This window comes from Eutrigla gurnardus (genome assembly GCF_963514095.1).
Source record: "Eutrigla gurnardus genome assembly, chromosome: 14".
In the NCBI taxonomy this organism is placed as follows: Eukaryota; Metazoa; Chordata; class Actinopteri; order Perciformes; family Triglidae; genus Eutrigla; species Eutrigla gurnardus.
The window spans coordinates 12,416,056-12,433,586 of NC_139937.1; the positions used below are offsets into that span (position 1 = coordinate 12,416,056).

Sequence of the window (17,531 nt, forward strand, 5' to 3'; positions counted from 1 at the left end):
GGAGGAGCAACAGAGCTGTAGGCGCCTAACCTCCCATGCCCCTTTGACATCCCCCATTAAACATATATGAACTGCGGCGGGTCTGCAGCTGTACCTACGGGAAAAGGATGGGTCAATTCCCCCAATAGAGCAAACCATGGCATACAGTATCGGAGGGTGAGACATCACTGCCAACTTTAAGATTAGCTGAGTATTATAGAAATGTTCAGACCAAGGGTACAACGTTAGACCTTTTGTGTCCTGCTATGTGCTGAAGCTTGTGTGAAATAGAACTGAAGGTTTGCCCTTCTTCAAAGCCTCTGGCTCATTAACATGTATTCCTACCATTGTTAAAGTTTCATCAGCAGCAGGCCAATGTGCCATTCTGGGAATGCCTCTGCTTTGAGCACATCCATGCATTGCAGGGATCGTTGGATCAGACCGGTATCATGACAGAATGATGTAAAGATGGTCCTGTGGCCACCCTTTTTTTTTTTCAGACTTGTCCGAACACATTATAGCCAGAGAAGTGGTTCAGATCAGAGAGAGACAATCACTTCCATTTCCCCAGGTCTTAAGAATCACTTTCCATTGAAAAGAATAGTTATAGATAAGTTAGTTAGATAATATATCTTGATGAAAGGTTACTGAATGCATGGGACTTATTTCTATTGCCTACCAAATATGAATCCACTATATATATTTATATAGCCAATAGTTGTTAGTTACTGCTATATCACTGCTCTGAATATTGCATAGAGAACCTTGAAAGAGACCCTGCACAAATATTGCAGTCCTCGTCACCATATAGTCAGTTTAAGGCTTTGTAAGTGAGGGTCTTGCTGTGAACTTCTGTCTCTGATGTACTGTGCAACACATCATGGAGAACAACCAGCTTTTATGTCTTCCATGTGAACACAAATATACATTGTAAACATCTGGATGATCTTCCAGCCACCCTTCTGGGTCTTCAGATCATTTACAGACTCAATGCCACACAGCTGGAGTTTTGATAAAAGGATATAATCCGTCTCTACTGGCCGTCGTCCTCCTCAGCCAGCAGCCATGGGTCAAGTCAGCTCATGCTTTTCCTGTTTAACACCAAGAATAACTCACTTCCTGACTATAAACCCATCACAAAACTACTGTCGGGTCATGATTTACACAGAAGCCTCTCAATATGAAGCAGACCCACCTTTCTCCAGTTTCACCACTCCTCAGATTGGCAGAGGTCAGGTGCTTTAGAGGGAAAAGCAGCTGCACTTCTGGGATCAGTCATGGGACAACCACTTTTTGGCCTTTTTGGCTTTGCTCCTCATTGGACAACGAGGTAATTGCTGTGAAAATATGTGTTGAGTTACTGAATCGTTTTCAGTCTGGGCAGCAACAGGAGAATGGCACTAATAATAAACTTGACGTACCTGTAGCGAGAGAAAAATACCTAAAGAGAAGAAAAAAAACTGCTGAAAATCGTCTCTGGAAAGGAGACATACTGTTGCTCCAAAATACATCTGGGTTGTTTCACAAGGAAAACCTCCGCAATTAAGCCTGTGAATCATATTTTCCATTCTCAAAAATATTCTCTTTTGGTCAATGGACGTTGTTGTGCACTACACAACACTTTTTTTAGGAGAGAAAAAAAATCACCTCTGGAAAGCCAAAACATCCAAGGTCAATATGAGGACAAAGATGCCATTACTCGGCAATCTGTGGCTTTCTAAAAACCCCAAGGACTATTATTTACTTAACAATGTAGTTGGACACACATCTTTATCATTAAGCAGACTTCAGTCCATTTAGATATGATGAATTTGTTTGTGTGAGCTTTACTACAACGGCAACACTGTTGCTGTGTTATCACCACGTCCACAACATTGTGTGTTGTCAAGAAATGAGGACTCCAAGCAGCCTCGCCCTACACGTGGCCTAATTGCCTGATGAATGAGTGTGTTGTCCCGGCTGTCTGTGTTGGTGTTAGCCTTTGTGGATATCATGTGCACAAGTGAGTCACGTACAGCAATGGGCGGACGGAGGGTTCACCTTTGAGAATAAGAATTTGTGTTCGTCTGTGGGTTCCCTTCATATCTTGTATATTATGTGCTTCTCCCTCGTATCATTCAAGTCAAAGGCAGAGGATACTGTGGCTGTGTGTGTGTGCGTATTGTGCCTGCATCTGTGCGTGTGTGCGTTGCGCGTGGGTGGAGGCTGCATGAAGGAGGAGGTGTTGTCGGGAAGCAGAAGCATTTTGCAGATGTTGCAGGGAAGGAGGAGTGAATGGAAAGTTCTGCGGTTATCAGTCGGACAGCGCTCTCTGACTCGCAAAGGTATGCCACATGTGGCCCCATCCCAATTCCGTCTCAGTTTTCACATATTGCTAAAGTCTGACGGAGTAATTACGAAAGGGTTTGCGGGAGGTGTAAAAAGGTGAGATAAAAGTTAAAGAGGGAGGTAGAGAAAGTGGAAGATACATTTGAAAAACATGTTTACTGGTGGAGTTTGGGGTTGATGCGCGGTCTAAGGTTTCCCCTCTTGGAGCGTCTCCCAGAGCGGAGGCGGGTGAGATTCCCTCTTGGATCCCCTAGACGTAACATGAGGAACGCTCATCTCTGTCTCTCTCCCTTTCTCTGACCTTCTCCACGTCTGCTCTGGCTCTAATTGCCCTTCCATACTCGGAGCCACTTCACAGCATTTTTACGTATGCCCCTCATTCCTCTCAGCATCTCCATCACCTGCCACATGCACGGCATCGCTGCAGTGCCCCACGACAGTCCTACAGGACTCTGCTTCTATTCCCCCCTCGTTTCATGCACATCATCTCCATTACAGCAGCCTCATTTCTCCATATGCAACTCTTATTCCCCCCCCAGTTCAAATAGAAAGCCCTTATCTGATCTGTTCGCCGTCTGTTTTTCCTCTTTTCCTTGAGTTTTTAATATGGCCGTTTTGGGAAAAAAAAAAAAAAGATATCTGCTGATGTTCACCCTCTGAATAATAAAGCTGACCACCAGCCCCCACTACCACAGCTCACCAATAATAAGCCGACCGTGACTGGGATCCTTTATTCTTTCACTCGCCGCATGATGTGAAAAACATAATGCCTTTGGAAAAAAATCAAGAGTTTTACATCTTCCAGAGCTGCTGGACTTTCTGCTATCAGTTATTTGGAAACCGACCCTGATTATCTTATCGGATGGCTTCCTGTCCCACAAGCCGAGCGCAGAATTTCAGCAGCACTTCAGCGAGGCACAGCCGCTGCTCACCCCAGCAAGCATACAGTAGCAGCGCCACAGTGCCCAGGCCGTTGCCTCACATGGTGTGCCACTGACACAAAGACTGTTCTGTGTCACTTCTATTTCTGACAGCCCTAATGAGTCATCGGTTCTGAAAAAAAAACAAGTAAAAAAAAAAAAAAAACACTGGCACTGTGGTCGCTGCTGATTGCCCTAGCAGAGCCCAGAGAGTCTGTTCACGAAGGTGTGGCATGAAATCACAGAGAAAACCCAAAGAATGTGAGCTGAGCTTCTGCAGGCTCCCAACAGCTGCAGTAGCTCACAGGCCTTTTTATTGCATGGCAGAGAGGGGAAACCTCCTCACCACAACAAGATGGAGATGAGAAGAAAGAGAGAACAAACAAAAAGCTGCTGAGAGTTGAAATAAGGGAGGATTAAGGATTTAATGAAGGGACAAAAATAGTGACTTATTTAACAGAGATGGATAGTGAATAGGAGAGTGGGCCGGCCCAGCTGAAGTCCCAGCAATTCATGCTTAACTTTGTGATATTTTTGTATAAAATACTGAAAACTACCCATCATAACTTTTCAAATTCTAAAATGATATCTTCCTTTTTTTCTCTTTCTTTTTTTAGAGGAGCAGGAAATACATTGCATGATATGACATATATACATTGAAACCAGATAATACTTTTGATGACTGGCTTTTAATCCATTTTAGACGGCGTGTGTAATAATAACTAAATGCTAAAACCCCCTCATACTCTCGCCCGCCGCCAGAGCACACATCTCTCCCTCTTTACCGATACGAGCATCATCTGCAGGATGTAGCCGCCCTCCATTTAAGGTCCATCTTGTTTATATAATGACACTACATTTGCATTTTATTCTTTTGCCGATAGATGGGCATCATCTGTGGGAGACAGAAGCCAAAGTTGACAAGGACTCCGTCAAAAGTGTAAGTGCACCTCACCGACGTGACTCATTGAAAATGCTCCCACTGTCTTTAGTCTCAACCTTCCCTTGACACTTTCTCCCTTCCTCTCCGTCTCCTCATCTGTCCCCTGGAATGATGTAACCTTTGCTAAGGCATTACAAGTCGCAACATAGACGATGATGATTAGCCCACGCAATCCTGAATGGAATTTTCACCAAATCTCTGTACCCTAACGAAGTAAACACGGGGCTGTCATATTGTTTTCGTCTCCAAAACGGATGAACACACTCGGATTACAAAATACAAGCATAAGCACACACACACACACACACACTCCACCTCCAGGCATAGCCAGACGTTTAGTTCACAGCAACGCGTGGTGTTGTGATGAATCGGACTAAAACACTTCGTCTGTGCCGAGCTCATGCAGCCAAGAGTGGATTACACTCCTGATTTTACCTGCTGCTTTTCATGAAAGCCGTAATGAGAAAATAAACCAGCGCGCCGGCTTCTCACCGACGCGCAGACACACATCCAGATTGTGCTAATATAAAACGGAGGGGAAAGGAAATCGTCAAGAGAGGGGGAACAACGTGAATGTTGTTCTACGTGTCACAGAAAGCCGGTTGTGCTCTGGAGTTAATTAAGACCTCGCCGAGACTCGTTAGGTCCGCCTTCATGTGGAGAGTCGAGTACAGGATCTGCGAAAACCTGTTTGCTCGTTCCTGATGACAGTATGTTTTGCATTGCTGATGCCTTTCATCAGCGGCCCCCACTACCCCCCCCCCCCCCCCCCCCCCCCCTCTTTTTTTTTAGTAAACTAACTGAGGCAATTTACACTTGCACGGGGTCTAAAATAACCAACGTGCATCCAAATGCTCTGACTTGGGGGTGTTTTTCTTCTTGTTGTTGCCGCTATTTCACTCAGGTAAATGACTCGGTTGCATCAGAACGGCAAATATGGACTCTGATGTCTAATTGGCCTGCGGGGCTGGCTGATGTGCTACAGCTGGGGTCCCAAATGCTGGAAAATTAGTGGGTGCGCAAGGCTCGGCCGGGGCGGTGGTGTGGGGAATCAAGGTCGATGAAAGACAAACACTAATGTGTGTTTATTTGTAGAACTAAAGAAACAAGTAGGGGGAGACGGCCAGAGAGCCCTGGCCTTCCTCTTATGCCAGTGGCCACCAGACGAGTCTAAAGTGCTCCAGACTGCCTGCCCGACAGTGTTTTTATTGCCATCCAGAGCGTGCTAACTTTCATTGGTTAGGACAAAGAGGGAACAGCCATGTGTGCACGCACATATACACACTTTACAGACTCAATCAGCCACCTGCATGTTTTTCTTTGTCGTCATCTGGAGGGCAGACCGGGGCGTAAAGGGGGTGCAGGTACCTCAAGCCCTCCTTCCACAGTGATGACCGACCAAAACCTGCTTCCTGTCAGTCTGGCCTGTATAGACCCCCATTAGAGTGACAGCCGTCCCAGGAATTAGACACAAACACACAGACAAATTCCCCTCCGTGTTCCCCCGTCAGAAAGAAAGCAGTCGAAAGTTCACATCCGTCCAGACTTGCCGAGGTCTGGCCTGGGGGGGAGGGGGACAGACGAGGCTCTCCACAGGGAGGCATGGCTGTGCAAACAAACAATCCGGCTACCTCGCTCCTCTCACGCTGTACACAGCTAGGGGGTTTTCCTCAGAGACAAACAAGGGCACTGGACCAACCTCATGGGCTCTACAAGCTCATTTAGACCAGGTCCCAGTCCAGCCAACTGTACCCTTAATGCAAGGCAGTGGTAAAATAAACATAGCTGTTGATTAATATGCTGCAGGCAGTCGTACCACCAACTTACAGTTGGAGAGTGCCATGAAATCAGATGAGTTGATGCAACTAAAGCACTTTTAGTGTTTGATGTTATCAGCAGCTGTCTTGTCTCATACAGTTGAAATATCATATGGTATCTTATTTGTATTTTAGAGCACAGTTGTTGTGGAGATCCCGCCTTACAGGAACCAGAGAATATCCAGCCCGGTGCAGGTTAACTTCTACGTCTGCAACGGCAAGAGGAAGAGGAGCCAGTACCAGCGCTTCACCTATCTGCCCCCTAACGGTAATCATCATAAATAGTACAACTTTCTTCTTTCTTTTTGTTTCCCCTTCTTCTTACTTATATATGCTTTTCTGCACACTCTGCGTTCATCACATAGAGTATTCCTCCAGGTCTTGACATCCGTCCGCTGTAGTTTAACCGCAGCCATCAATGCGGCATGTGAAGTTTGTGAAAGCGCTCGGCCTGCAGCCTGTGAGCGCGAGCAGAAGATGGGAGGTGTGTTTATTCTGTAGTGAGAGCGCGTTCCCCAGCGATGAGGTGTACCTGCTGAGTGACAGAGCCTCCGAGCGGTGTTGATGAAGAGAAGTCAATCCCCGGGCGAGCTGACTTTCACACCCCGCCTCACACAATGCCCCCCCCCTGGCACAAATACGCATCCATGCACACACACACACACACTTCCAGGCTTCGCCCTGTCATTCATGTAGTAACTTGAAAACCCAGGAATACCTCTCTCCGTGTTTTCATCATGTGTCCCTGGCCTCAGTGTTTATAGATGGCTTTCACATTGGAATGTGAAGAATGCATCGCCGAGAGTTTAGCCTCCAAATTACATTGTGAGGTATTGACTTTTCACAATGTGTGCAGGTGAAATATCAGATTTAGTATTACTTTCAACCATTCTGGAATACGGTTATTTTATCTGGATGCATTCAGAGAAAGTTGACGAAGCACGCTTGCTCTTCTTTTGGCGAAAACAATGCCTCCCATTTATAGTGCCAAAATCCTCTACTGTTTTAGAACAGCTTGACTGAAGCAGTCGGGACGCCGGTGTTTTTCTTAAGGCACCAAACAACTTTTCTGGCACCTGATCAGTAGTCGCTGAAGGCCGGTTTCCCACATAGTCCCAGCTGGTTTTGGGATTCCAACCAGCTACCTCGCATTTGCGAGACAGGCGTCCTTCCATCAGATCGAAACAATTGTATCTTCACGGTATATTCATTGATCAGTGTCTAATGGGTCTAATGTAGCTGGGAGAGCATGCATTGTGTTTTCAGTTAATACGATGTGACGTTTAGATTATCAGCAGATGTATTTATGGCCACAGGAGATAAGTGATTGAGATTTTGGACGAGGCTCTGAGAGAAAGTAAGAGCAAGGCCCTATATGGAGATGCCTGATTATATGACGACCAAGTTCATGGTGGGTAACTGGACCAGTGGAGGGCTGACAAACCGTGTCCTTATATAGCAGATCCAATTCATATACTGTACTTCTACAGAGAGAGAGAGAGCAGGGGAGACACAGAGGCTTATCAGCTCCACTATGCTGCTCTAAGTCATATCCCTGAGCATCAACACAACTCTAATTAAAAGATGACTTGTTGTGTTCTCTCTTTTGTTGCCAAGTAAACCACAGTGTGGACCACACAAGCAGGGCCGAAGTCTTTGCAAAGGAGCATAATTAACTCACAAGTGCTACGGCGACAGAGGCCATGAATCACAAGCTATTGGGTTCTATTTTGAGATTTAGCAAGGCTTTTGAAGACGCACAATAAAATATACAACATTTGCAAAAACAAATATTCCGTATTTCAATCAGTGCAATCTAGAGTGTACTGTTACAACTGTGCCGGATAACAGCTGAAGCAGAGTGGCTCTGGGTGCAGAAGTAATCTCATTTCAGGAAACCTCTGTGGGCGACACACAAAAAAAACATCTTTTATCTGGTGAAGTCGCATCAAAGCTCGTAGAGTCACAAGCAGCGTTGCAACTTGCAAATCATTGACTATACATTGTCAATTGGATTTGAAGAGTTTTGAGTAGATTTTATTTTTTAAACGTTTTTATCCATGACTGACTGAAAAGCATTCACAAAGAAATAAAGTTTATAATCAGTGTAAACAGTCTCTTTGTGACAATGATAACTGTAATACATTGATGGTTTCAATACGGCAACAAAGAATGAGGAAATCCTAGTGAAGCTGTTTACTTTTGAGGATTTCACTGTACTTTTGGATGTGTGTGTGTGTGTGTGTGTGTGTGTGTGTGTGTGTGTGTGTGTGTGTGTGTGTGTGTGTGTGTGTGTGTGTGTGTGTGTGTGTGTCAACACTGAGAGAAACATTGTGGCAAGATCCTCGGGGTGGGCTCAGGAGGAAGACACCCACACACACACACACACACACACACACACACACACACCGTTGTCAACACTTTTTTTTTTTTTTTTTTTTGCTCGCGTGTATGAAAAGGCTCTTCCGGCCCGCTGTCCCACTTCAAGCACAGTTGTGGTCACTGACGTTGTTTAGAGAGAACATTTCTTTCACACTCTGGTGGTGTCTGCTCATCTCTAGAAAGGCAAAACCCAGCTCTTTAAATAGCTAAACTTGTTTGAAACAGCAGAAGGATGAAGCAAACACTCTGGGACACAGATGCTGCTGAAAACCACCTTTATTTTCCATTCAGGTCATACGACAATCTTGTTATTCTTTAATGCAAATGTGGTTTGCAGCTACTACGGATGAACGCTGATGCTTGGTTTCACTATGTTGCATGTTCCCCTCAGCTCAAAGCGGGTGTTTCTATAGAGACTATATTGTTTCACACATGTAAGCAGATCCCTATCTTCTCTAGACCTCGCCCTGCCGTCAACGTGAAATTATAACACATTATCAGATGTAGTCTGTTGTGGATTCATAACTGGTCTCTCTCTTACTAGCTGATGGTGATATGAGTAGACCTGTTGTAAGCAGAATTTCAGCCACTCAGAAACATCCTCTTTGAGAGCCAGTATGTCAGAGAATCACATAGGTCATGTGTCTTTATGTCCTTCAGTTTGACTTCACTGAACAAAAGAACCTTTTTACTTTCCAGAAAGTTTAATCAAAGTGTTGAAAAAAATATCACATTTTGAAACGGTTAAACCAATAATGGGAAATGTTTCGCTTCTCATGAGTTGTTTATTATGAGATCAAGCTGCTCTGAGCAGATGGCTCGAGAAAGGCATTCGTAGATGATTGATACCACCAGTGGTATTGGGGGTCTGCTTGTCTGCGATGTCGAGGTGCACATACAGTACAAGTGCGATTGTCTGGCTCCCAGAGTGAGCCCACTTTTCCGAGCTCCCTTCCAATCATTCTTGCGTGAGTACAGACGTGACTAGTCGCTCTTCAAATAAGAACCAGTTTTCACCAACCACATTAAAACAAAAAAAAGAAAGAAAAGTCCTGGCAATGACCGAAAGCTCGGGCAAAGAACTTCTCGGAACCCCTTTATTTTTACAGGCCGTTTGGAGATTCCTCTGTTGTATCGAGTTCTATTCTTAACGCAAACGAGCGCCGGGCTCTCTCCGCTGCATTGGTTTGCGGTCGGACCTGGAAAGGGGGGAAACATGACACATACAGGAAAAGTTAATGAACTACACATTGTTCTTTTTTTGGGGGGGTAAATATTTGCACAGTCATGTTTTCTTTTCCCCAAATTTGGACAAAGACTGAACTGACTGTCATGTCTACAGCTCGGGGCTTTGTCAGACTCACCTACAGCATGGCCCACAGTATACTGGGTGAACAGATTGTCTACACAGTGGGACATGCACCAGGTACCTTTCGGTTAATGAACTACCACCTGCTCCTTGGTAAATGTCACAGCAGATTCATGCCGTTAGACCGAGATGAGTTCAGCATTTCTGCCACACGACAATCCCTGAATTTCCTTTTGGCAGTGGCGTGACGGAGCGTCGGAAATGAGAATCAGAACCTTTCGCATCCCATAATCCCCCTTGCCCAATGGCTACAAGTAGAAAAGGGTCTCCTTTGGAAGGTCTGCTTGTCCGCCCTCATCAAATACACCGAGACACACGTCTATGTCCCGATCCCCATTCCCTTCAGAGGAAACGGCTGCTCAATAAAATACCCAGATCAGACCCGATCAGTTTAATAGGAGCAGACGTAGAGGAAACTGCCAGAGATGGAGAGAAAACCATGTGCAGAACATCGACTGTCTGTGGGCCATAACCCACAGGTTGGGAGGAAATAGAAGCCAGCTGAAGTTGGGACTCGCCTGGCGAATCTGTTTTCTCAGCTCTCATACAAAGTGGAAAGGAGACACACAGATGGGCCGAGCTGGAGGGAGACCTCTGTTTACATCTCTTGCAGAGGAGGGAGAATCTCAGAGAGAGAAAAAAAAACAGTTTGAAAGTTAAAAAGAAAAGGCCATTAATCCGACGTGATTTGATTTCCTGTTTCGCCGAGCTTGCTCATAGTCAGAAGGCATAGAGGAAAACAATGTTGACAAATTACCTCACCGGGAATGAAAACTTTCAGCTGCAATAAACTACACTAACAAAATACACTCTAACTGGATTACAAAGTGGGACTGCAAAGGTCAGCAGCGTCCCATCCCGTTTTGAGATTGTGCTGATTTCCCTAAATTAAATTCTCATGTTGGTTTTTGGTCAAAGGCAGAGGTCTTGTGACATTGTACATCAGATTTGTTTGTTCTTGAGAAGGGCATCAAGTGGGAGCTGCAGTATCCAACATCGGCCAATCAGTCTCTTTCGTCCCTTTTTTTTCTCTTTGGTGTGAATCATCATTCATCAGGAGGATTGCTAAATTTGAGTGTGGTTCCTTTGGGCTACTTCCTTAACACCATGAAATTCTTTAAAAAAAATATGACTTTTTACTCATGTAGCTGCTGCAAGAAACTCATACATACAGTACAGTATATCAGGGTCTATCAGGCTTGATGATAATTTAATGTTCTGACTTTATTCAGCATGACTTTGGAAAACAATTTTATAAGGTCAAAAATGTGTTTCAGATGACAATGTAGTTCTTGAATCGAAAGCCAAAATATGAAAACGAGCAAATTGCTTATGGCATTTCCACATGACACCTTTGGCACCACACACATGGACTCCGTGGCACCGTGCCATCCATTCACACTGAGGCGAGGGTGGGGGGGAGAGAGCTAGCATCACAGAGGCTGTTGGAATCGAGTGTGAACCATGTGACTCGCTTGTTATTCCCCAGGCTGCGGAGAGGAGACCTGTGCATCATGGGACTCGCCTTACGATGCTCCCCCAGACACCAGGCCCGGTCCCTAGGCTCTGAAAGCAGACAGGGCTGACGTAAATGTGCTCCCTGCTGCGCTATCGCTGCACCACATCTCAGCGCCCCCAGAGGCTACAGGCGTGATTAACGTCTTTTCAAATCTAGCTCCCCCACAAAAATAATAACACAAGGACACAACAGCCTGTTTTTCATGAGACGCACGAACGCTTCGTACTATACATGTTCATATGCGCCGCTTTACTATCCATCAAAGGTTCTACTGTGTACAAATGCTCCGTGCCTTTGAGTGAATGCCACTTGGAACCAAAGACTCTTATTGGTTGGCATCAAACACTCACCACACCCATTAACACATTTTAACAATGTGCAGAAATAGAAACAGTGAGCCCGTTGTGACTCAGAAGCCTTTGCCATGCATCTGGGTGACTTAACACTGCCATATTAGTTCTGTGCTGCTGGCGTTATGTACTATGTATAATAACTCACCATTAAGCAAGTTAATGTGGATCCCGCTCCATTTCTCAACCCAGGCCATGTAGTTCCATTATGAAATTATCAATTAAGCGAAAGTTGTTTTCTGTAACTGCTCTTGACAGTGAACAGGAAGCATGTGATACCTGTCCATCAGAACTAATCAGGAAACCGTGCAGACGGTCTGCACTGGATGAGAAATTAGAAGGGAGGAGGCAGGATGATCAAGTGGGGTCACTGCATTCTCCTCCATTAGCAGAGGCCTGAAGCTCCTAAAACCACAGGCGCAGCTCGACAGCCTCTTAAGGAGCTCAGGCAGCCTAATCAAAATCAAATCATCTCCTTTTTTTACACTCCCTCCCTCTATCTTTTTGGTCCTGAGAGAAACAATTACTTCTAGAGTGTGGAAGAAACCTTGGGGTCCTGGGCTCCTTGAGCAGCAGCAGCAGCAGCAGCCCAGTGCTTTAAAGTAGTCTTTTATTGGATATCAGAGCTGGAGGAGAGTCCAAAGAAAATAGGTCTTATTCATTATTAGAGCCAGCTGTGGCTTTCCACACTGATGACTCATCCATTTTTCTTTCCCCCCTATTCTTTTGCTTTTTTTCTTCATGATGTGGTAAAGAGGGGTGGCGGTTGGGAGGCGTGAGGGTTTCTCTGTTAGAGAGCTCAGCCAAGTTGACACCGAGCCCGTATCCACTGGTGGTTGTTTGTTTGGATTATGGAGGGTATCGCGGCCGCAACTGCGCCTGCTCACTGCTTTACTCAGCCTTCACTCGTGCACTCATTGCGCCACGTGGATTCCCTGCACGTTTCTTAATATCTCCACCTTTCTTTCTACTTTTTTCCCCCCAGTGCCGATTATAAAGACAGAACCCAATGATGAATATGATTCTCTGGGGACTGCGAGACTGCCCATGCATTCAAAGCCCTATTACAGCCGGCCCAGGCTCACTCCCATCATGCCCGTAGCCGATCCTGATGCCTGCCTGGTCGGTGGCTACCCTCCCTGCCCGCCTCGCCATGCTGCCATGCCATCGTCGTCCCCCAGCTCCAGCCCCACCCTGCATGACCTGTCCCCCGTGGCATACAGCAAGTGCCTCCCCAACAGCCCCACCCATGCGGCACCTCCAGGCCCTGGGATGCCCCCAATCCAGGAGACCCCTGGCCACCCCAACCTCGCCCACCCAGCATCGCCAGATCACAACTCTCCCCTAGGGATGCTACATTCCCAGGGCAGCCCCATCCACCTCAACAGCCCAGGGCCTCATGGATACCACCCTATCTATGCCAACAGCAGTCCCTCATCCTCCCCGGTATCCCACCCTTCCACTCCTGGTGGGACTGCGGAGAGCCCGTTTGTTCAGGCCTACAGCCCCAGTCAGGCAGCAGCCAGCTCAGCCCAGGCCGGAGAGAGCTCACCCAGCCTGTTATCGGAGGATGCCAGCCCCCCCTCCGTGGCCGTCACCGTCAAACAGGAGCCCCAGGAACTGGACCAGATGTACCTAGATGATGGTGAGTTACGAGAAACAAGGTGCACATACGTTTTCTGCAAGTTTCCATTTAATAACAATTAGAATAACGGCAATTTTCAACATGAAAGCTTCTCTTTATTGGCTCTGTCCATGCCAAAAAATTTGCTGTTTACGTAGCACATCACATTTATTTAACACCTCTTGCTTATCTGCAAGCCCCCACACATAACCGCACCCACGCTGCACCCCCTCAATATTTCCTGTTGGAATTCTGGCAGCAGATTTACGTCACATTTGTTTAATTTTAGACTCCGGCAGATTTATTTACTTTTGGTGTAACGTTGCAGTCCGAGCTTATGTTGTCCAAGCGGCTGCTGTGCTGTGAAACGGTAAATTGCCTTGATGGGGTTTTGAAACAATCTGTCAAAATATCAGAGCACTGAGGTCAGCCGGGTTGCAGCAGAACAAAAACAGTGGCACACGCGTAGCGAGCCAAACTGTTGACACAACGACTAATGAAGGAAGCAAAACAATGGGTAGGGGTTTCCTGAACCACCCCCCACCCCCCATCTTTCTGGGAGGGATGCCGGGAGGCGGAAGGTAGAGGCTTTGTTTTCCTGTCTTTTCCCCGTAGAGTCGACACCATGCGGCTGTCGTCATCAGGGGAGGCTGCAGGGTCACTGGTCTCACTCTGGCAATGAAACCAGTCACACCCAAGGGACCATATGGTCAAGTTTATTGCCTCCCGTGTCCATCCCACATTATGCCTCTCAGGTCACCAACCTGTTATCTGTGATACCAGAGGCTCCACTTGTTGTTGTGATATATATTCATGGAGCACATCAATGGAATCGTGCCAGTTTGAAATGTGAAGACCCACCCAAGGGGAAGACCCATCACGTGCACTTTTTGTCCAGTAAACTGATGGTGTGTGTGTGTGTGTGTGTGTGTGTGTGTGTGTGTGTGTGTGTGTGTGTGTGTGTGTGTGTGTACGTGTGTGTGTACGTGTGTGTGTGCATGTGTGTGTCAAGCGTGCATGCTCTTCAATCAACAGCTCTGAGAGTAGAGGGGTGATAGGCATGAGGGGAACAGGGGAGTTTTGCTGTGGAACTGTAATTGAGTTGAAATGCAGTTGTCAGCAAATCTGTCAGTCCTGATGAGTCCCATTAGTCCTCACCTCATAAACAGACAGAGACAGGGGGGATGTCTGTCTGTTATCAGCTCTATAAACTGATTCCCAACTTTTTCTTTACAGTTTTTTTTGTCTCCCCTTCTTTCTCTTTTACTTTTCTCTTGCCTCATTTTCTTGAATTCATAGCAATGCTCTGGAAATCTAATTTGCGACAAAACTGCTCATTTGAAATTCTCTCTGACTGTTTTCAATAGTTAAGGCAGGCAGAGGCTTTCATGTCAGCTTTAATTGAATGAAATGAAACCGTAGCTTTGTTTAGCATTTCGTAATGAGGTTGGAAAGGGGTCCTTTTACACCAACAGTTTGAAGCTATACTAAATGTACATAGCAGTGCTCAGGTGAGATCATGTAATCTCGTTTCCCTTCCCCGCTACTCCATCCAGTGTCACTTTAGCACGCTCCATCTCCCCCCAGCCCGGTGGCCAAATGTATTCAGCCAGTGATTACAGTTGCATTAGGGACGTGCAGGAATGTGTATTGATTTGACCAAGGACAGCGATGCAGCCCCTCAGAAAAACCTCAATGCGCTGCCGTTTTGCATCACCTAACGTCTGCACAAGCGTCTGTGGTGAGTCCGTGGAGTCCCTGTAAGTGTGTGGTGGTAACAGCATACTCCTAAAGGCATCTACTGCACACCGGCCCGGCCCTATCCCAAACCCCCTCAAATGAGCCCTAAGCTAAAATAAATAAGATCGGAAGGCGGCTCGCGGGGCGTCCCGCTCCCCGTCCGCACGCATTACCACCGTATGTTAGCGAGCTGAGCGCTCCATTAGAGAGGCAAGACAAGCGGATGACCTCACCGCAGCGGCGGTGATTTAACGGCAGCCATGTAGAGCGGCGTTCCTCCCCAGCAATTGGGGGCCGGTGATTTGGAGTCTGCGGGAGCACATTTGATCTTCCCCAAGAGTGGAGCGCCTCCCACGCTCGAGCGCGGAGGCCTCCGGCTCTCATCAGCCAGAGGAAATGTGTCTCTCTGGCCAGGCCCAGGTTTTACGCAGCCCCTGAGAAATCACTCAACTTATCAACGGTGAGCTACTGTACCGTAAGGATCTCGGTTAGTATGGAGGGAGTCAGTCTGGGAGGTTAACCCCCCCCTGACTGCCGTACACAGTCTCCATTGTAATCTGCTAAATGCTTCCCTCTGCTGTGATAGAAGCTTGCTAACTATAGTGCAAGACGCGAGGCGATGATTCTGGTGTCTGCTGAGGTTTTTATGGGAAGAATCCAGTTGGCAGTCAGATCTACATCGCCCAAGCAGTTTTCACTCGGTGGCATGTTGGCTCTCACCTGCTTCAGTCTGACTTTTCGTCGTTGGATTAGGCAGCAGATCAGCTCGGTTTAGAAAATAGATCCAAGTAGTGGACGAAACGCCCCCAAAGCGGCTAGAAGTCCCCTCCTAGCTGCATTGTTGACTCACCGCAGTAAACGGAGCATGGTGGGACTCACATAAAACCCCCCAAAAAGTTTTCAGACAATTCGTGTTTACTCACGGCCCGCTATCTTTACTTTACAAGGCACATGACTGTGGGCAAAACACCAATGCAATGACTTCAGTGTATAAATACCGACAGAATTTATTAAAAACACGGCCTGCAGAGTTTAAGTTTGCCGTGTCAGCCGTACTAATTAGGCCCAAAAAAGAAATGCTAAAATGACGGCATGCTTGGTCATACGTCTGAGGGAGCAACGCCGGTGACATCATTCCCCACATCACTTGGTTCAAACCCCTTGACTTGAGCCTCTATTCCTGGTGTTTATAGGTATTTCGCTGCAGATGTGTGCGTGTAGAGCAGGAGTGGTGTGCTGGCTGCGCTCGGTCCTGCGAGGCTGCTGCCGTGTGTCCTGTCTCATTAGCTGCTGCTGTGATGGCTGATATCATGAAGTGCAGCTGAATGTTGCACACAGCAAATGAACTAGTGCTAATCAGAGGGCTAGATTTCTACCAGCTGCCTCTCTGGGAAAACAGAGGGCCCTTATTCCCCCGAAATAAGAAAAACACAGAGTGCAACGCAGGCTCTGTCGATTTCTGACATTTGACATATGCGCTCTGATTGCCCCGCGTTACAGAGTAGTTTTTCCTTGTGATTGTTTCCTCCCCGATTCAAGGTTGGTGCATTTGAAACTCTACTAGGCTTGTTTTCCCCCGAAATGAAAACAGAATTGTTGTCTGCCCTCCTTTCCTCCTTCGCTCCCTCCGGCAACAACAACAAAAAAAGACATTCTATCCTCCGCGAGGATCTCCGCCGACCATTGATGCTTCTGAAGGCAACTCGAGGCTTTCCTCATGGAAACTTTTACACATCCTGGCAAGTTGCCCGGACCCCAGGACTCCGCAAAAACCCTAATGATGATTGAGAGCGCGTCCACACCGCGCTGAAAACATGCTGAGTCGCTAACATTGGAGTGTGCCGCAAGGCTGGCTCTGGGATTGTAGGGGGGGAGCAGAGAGAGAGGATTTGGGGGGGAGGGGGCGGCGTGTTCATTAAAGTGGAGGTTGAAGTGTCTAATGGGACTCACTAAAGCTGAGCTGCTCCTGTATGTTTAGACAGTATGTATTTGTGTGTGTGTGTGTGTGTGTGTGTGTGTGTGTGTGTGTGTGTCTTTTAGTTAGCAGAATCCGAGAGATGTGGAAGCACTGTAAGAGCAGACATCATCCTTTCTCCACACTCCACCTCTGACCCCCCCGGCCTTTTAGGAGCAGGTCAAGCTCAAGCTAAAAGCTGTCTTGTACTTAAGTGCAATTCAAGAACACAGTCTCCTTCTAGACATAGTGATATTGACGGGTGATGGCTTTTTTATTATTTATGACTACAAAGAGGAAGTGTTTTTTTTCTTTTTAAGTCTTGTCATTGCGTCTCATATTAGCAATCCTGTTTTCCTGGCAGCTCTTGACACGGTGAGGTATAAGTAAAAATTTGGACTGGAGAAGTTTTATAGTCATAGGAAAAATTAATTGGTGGCTGCACTCTAGGATTGGCCTTTAAGCGTCATCGACCGCTTAAGCTACACTTTTGGGATCAGCAATAGATTTAATTCAATTTCTTCTCATTAGCATCAAAAAGCATTACTTTTACTGTGCGAGTAGAGCAGCGGTGACTCTTATTACCCATTATCAGATATTAAATAT

The 17,531-nt window shown here is 46.5% G+C and overlaps 1 protein-coding gene across 4 annotated transcripts in view; it reads left to right on the forward strand.

Annotated features, from left to right (window-relative positions):
- Positions 1-17,531, forward strand: part of LOC311024710 (nuclear factor of activated T-cells, cytoplasmic 1-like) — a 54,454-nt gene that overhangs the window by 23,883 nt on the left and 13,040 nt on the right. For 2 of the 4 annotated variants that reach the window (XM_084027252.1, XM_084027253.1), the window contains exons 7-9: positions 4,112-4,167; positions 6,123-6,255; positions 12,593-13,252. In XM_084027252.1, the coding sequence (XP_083883378.1) occupies positions 4,112-4,167; positions 6,123-6,255; positions 12,593-13,252 (849 nt within the window). The remainder of the gene's footprint in view (positions 1-4,111; positions 4,168-6,122; positions 6,256-12,592; positions 13,253-17,531) is intronic. The other 2 variants (XM_084027255.1, XM_084027254.1) reach the window with 2 other exon arrangements.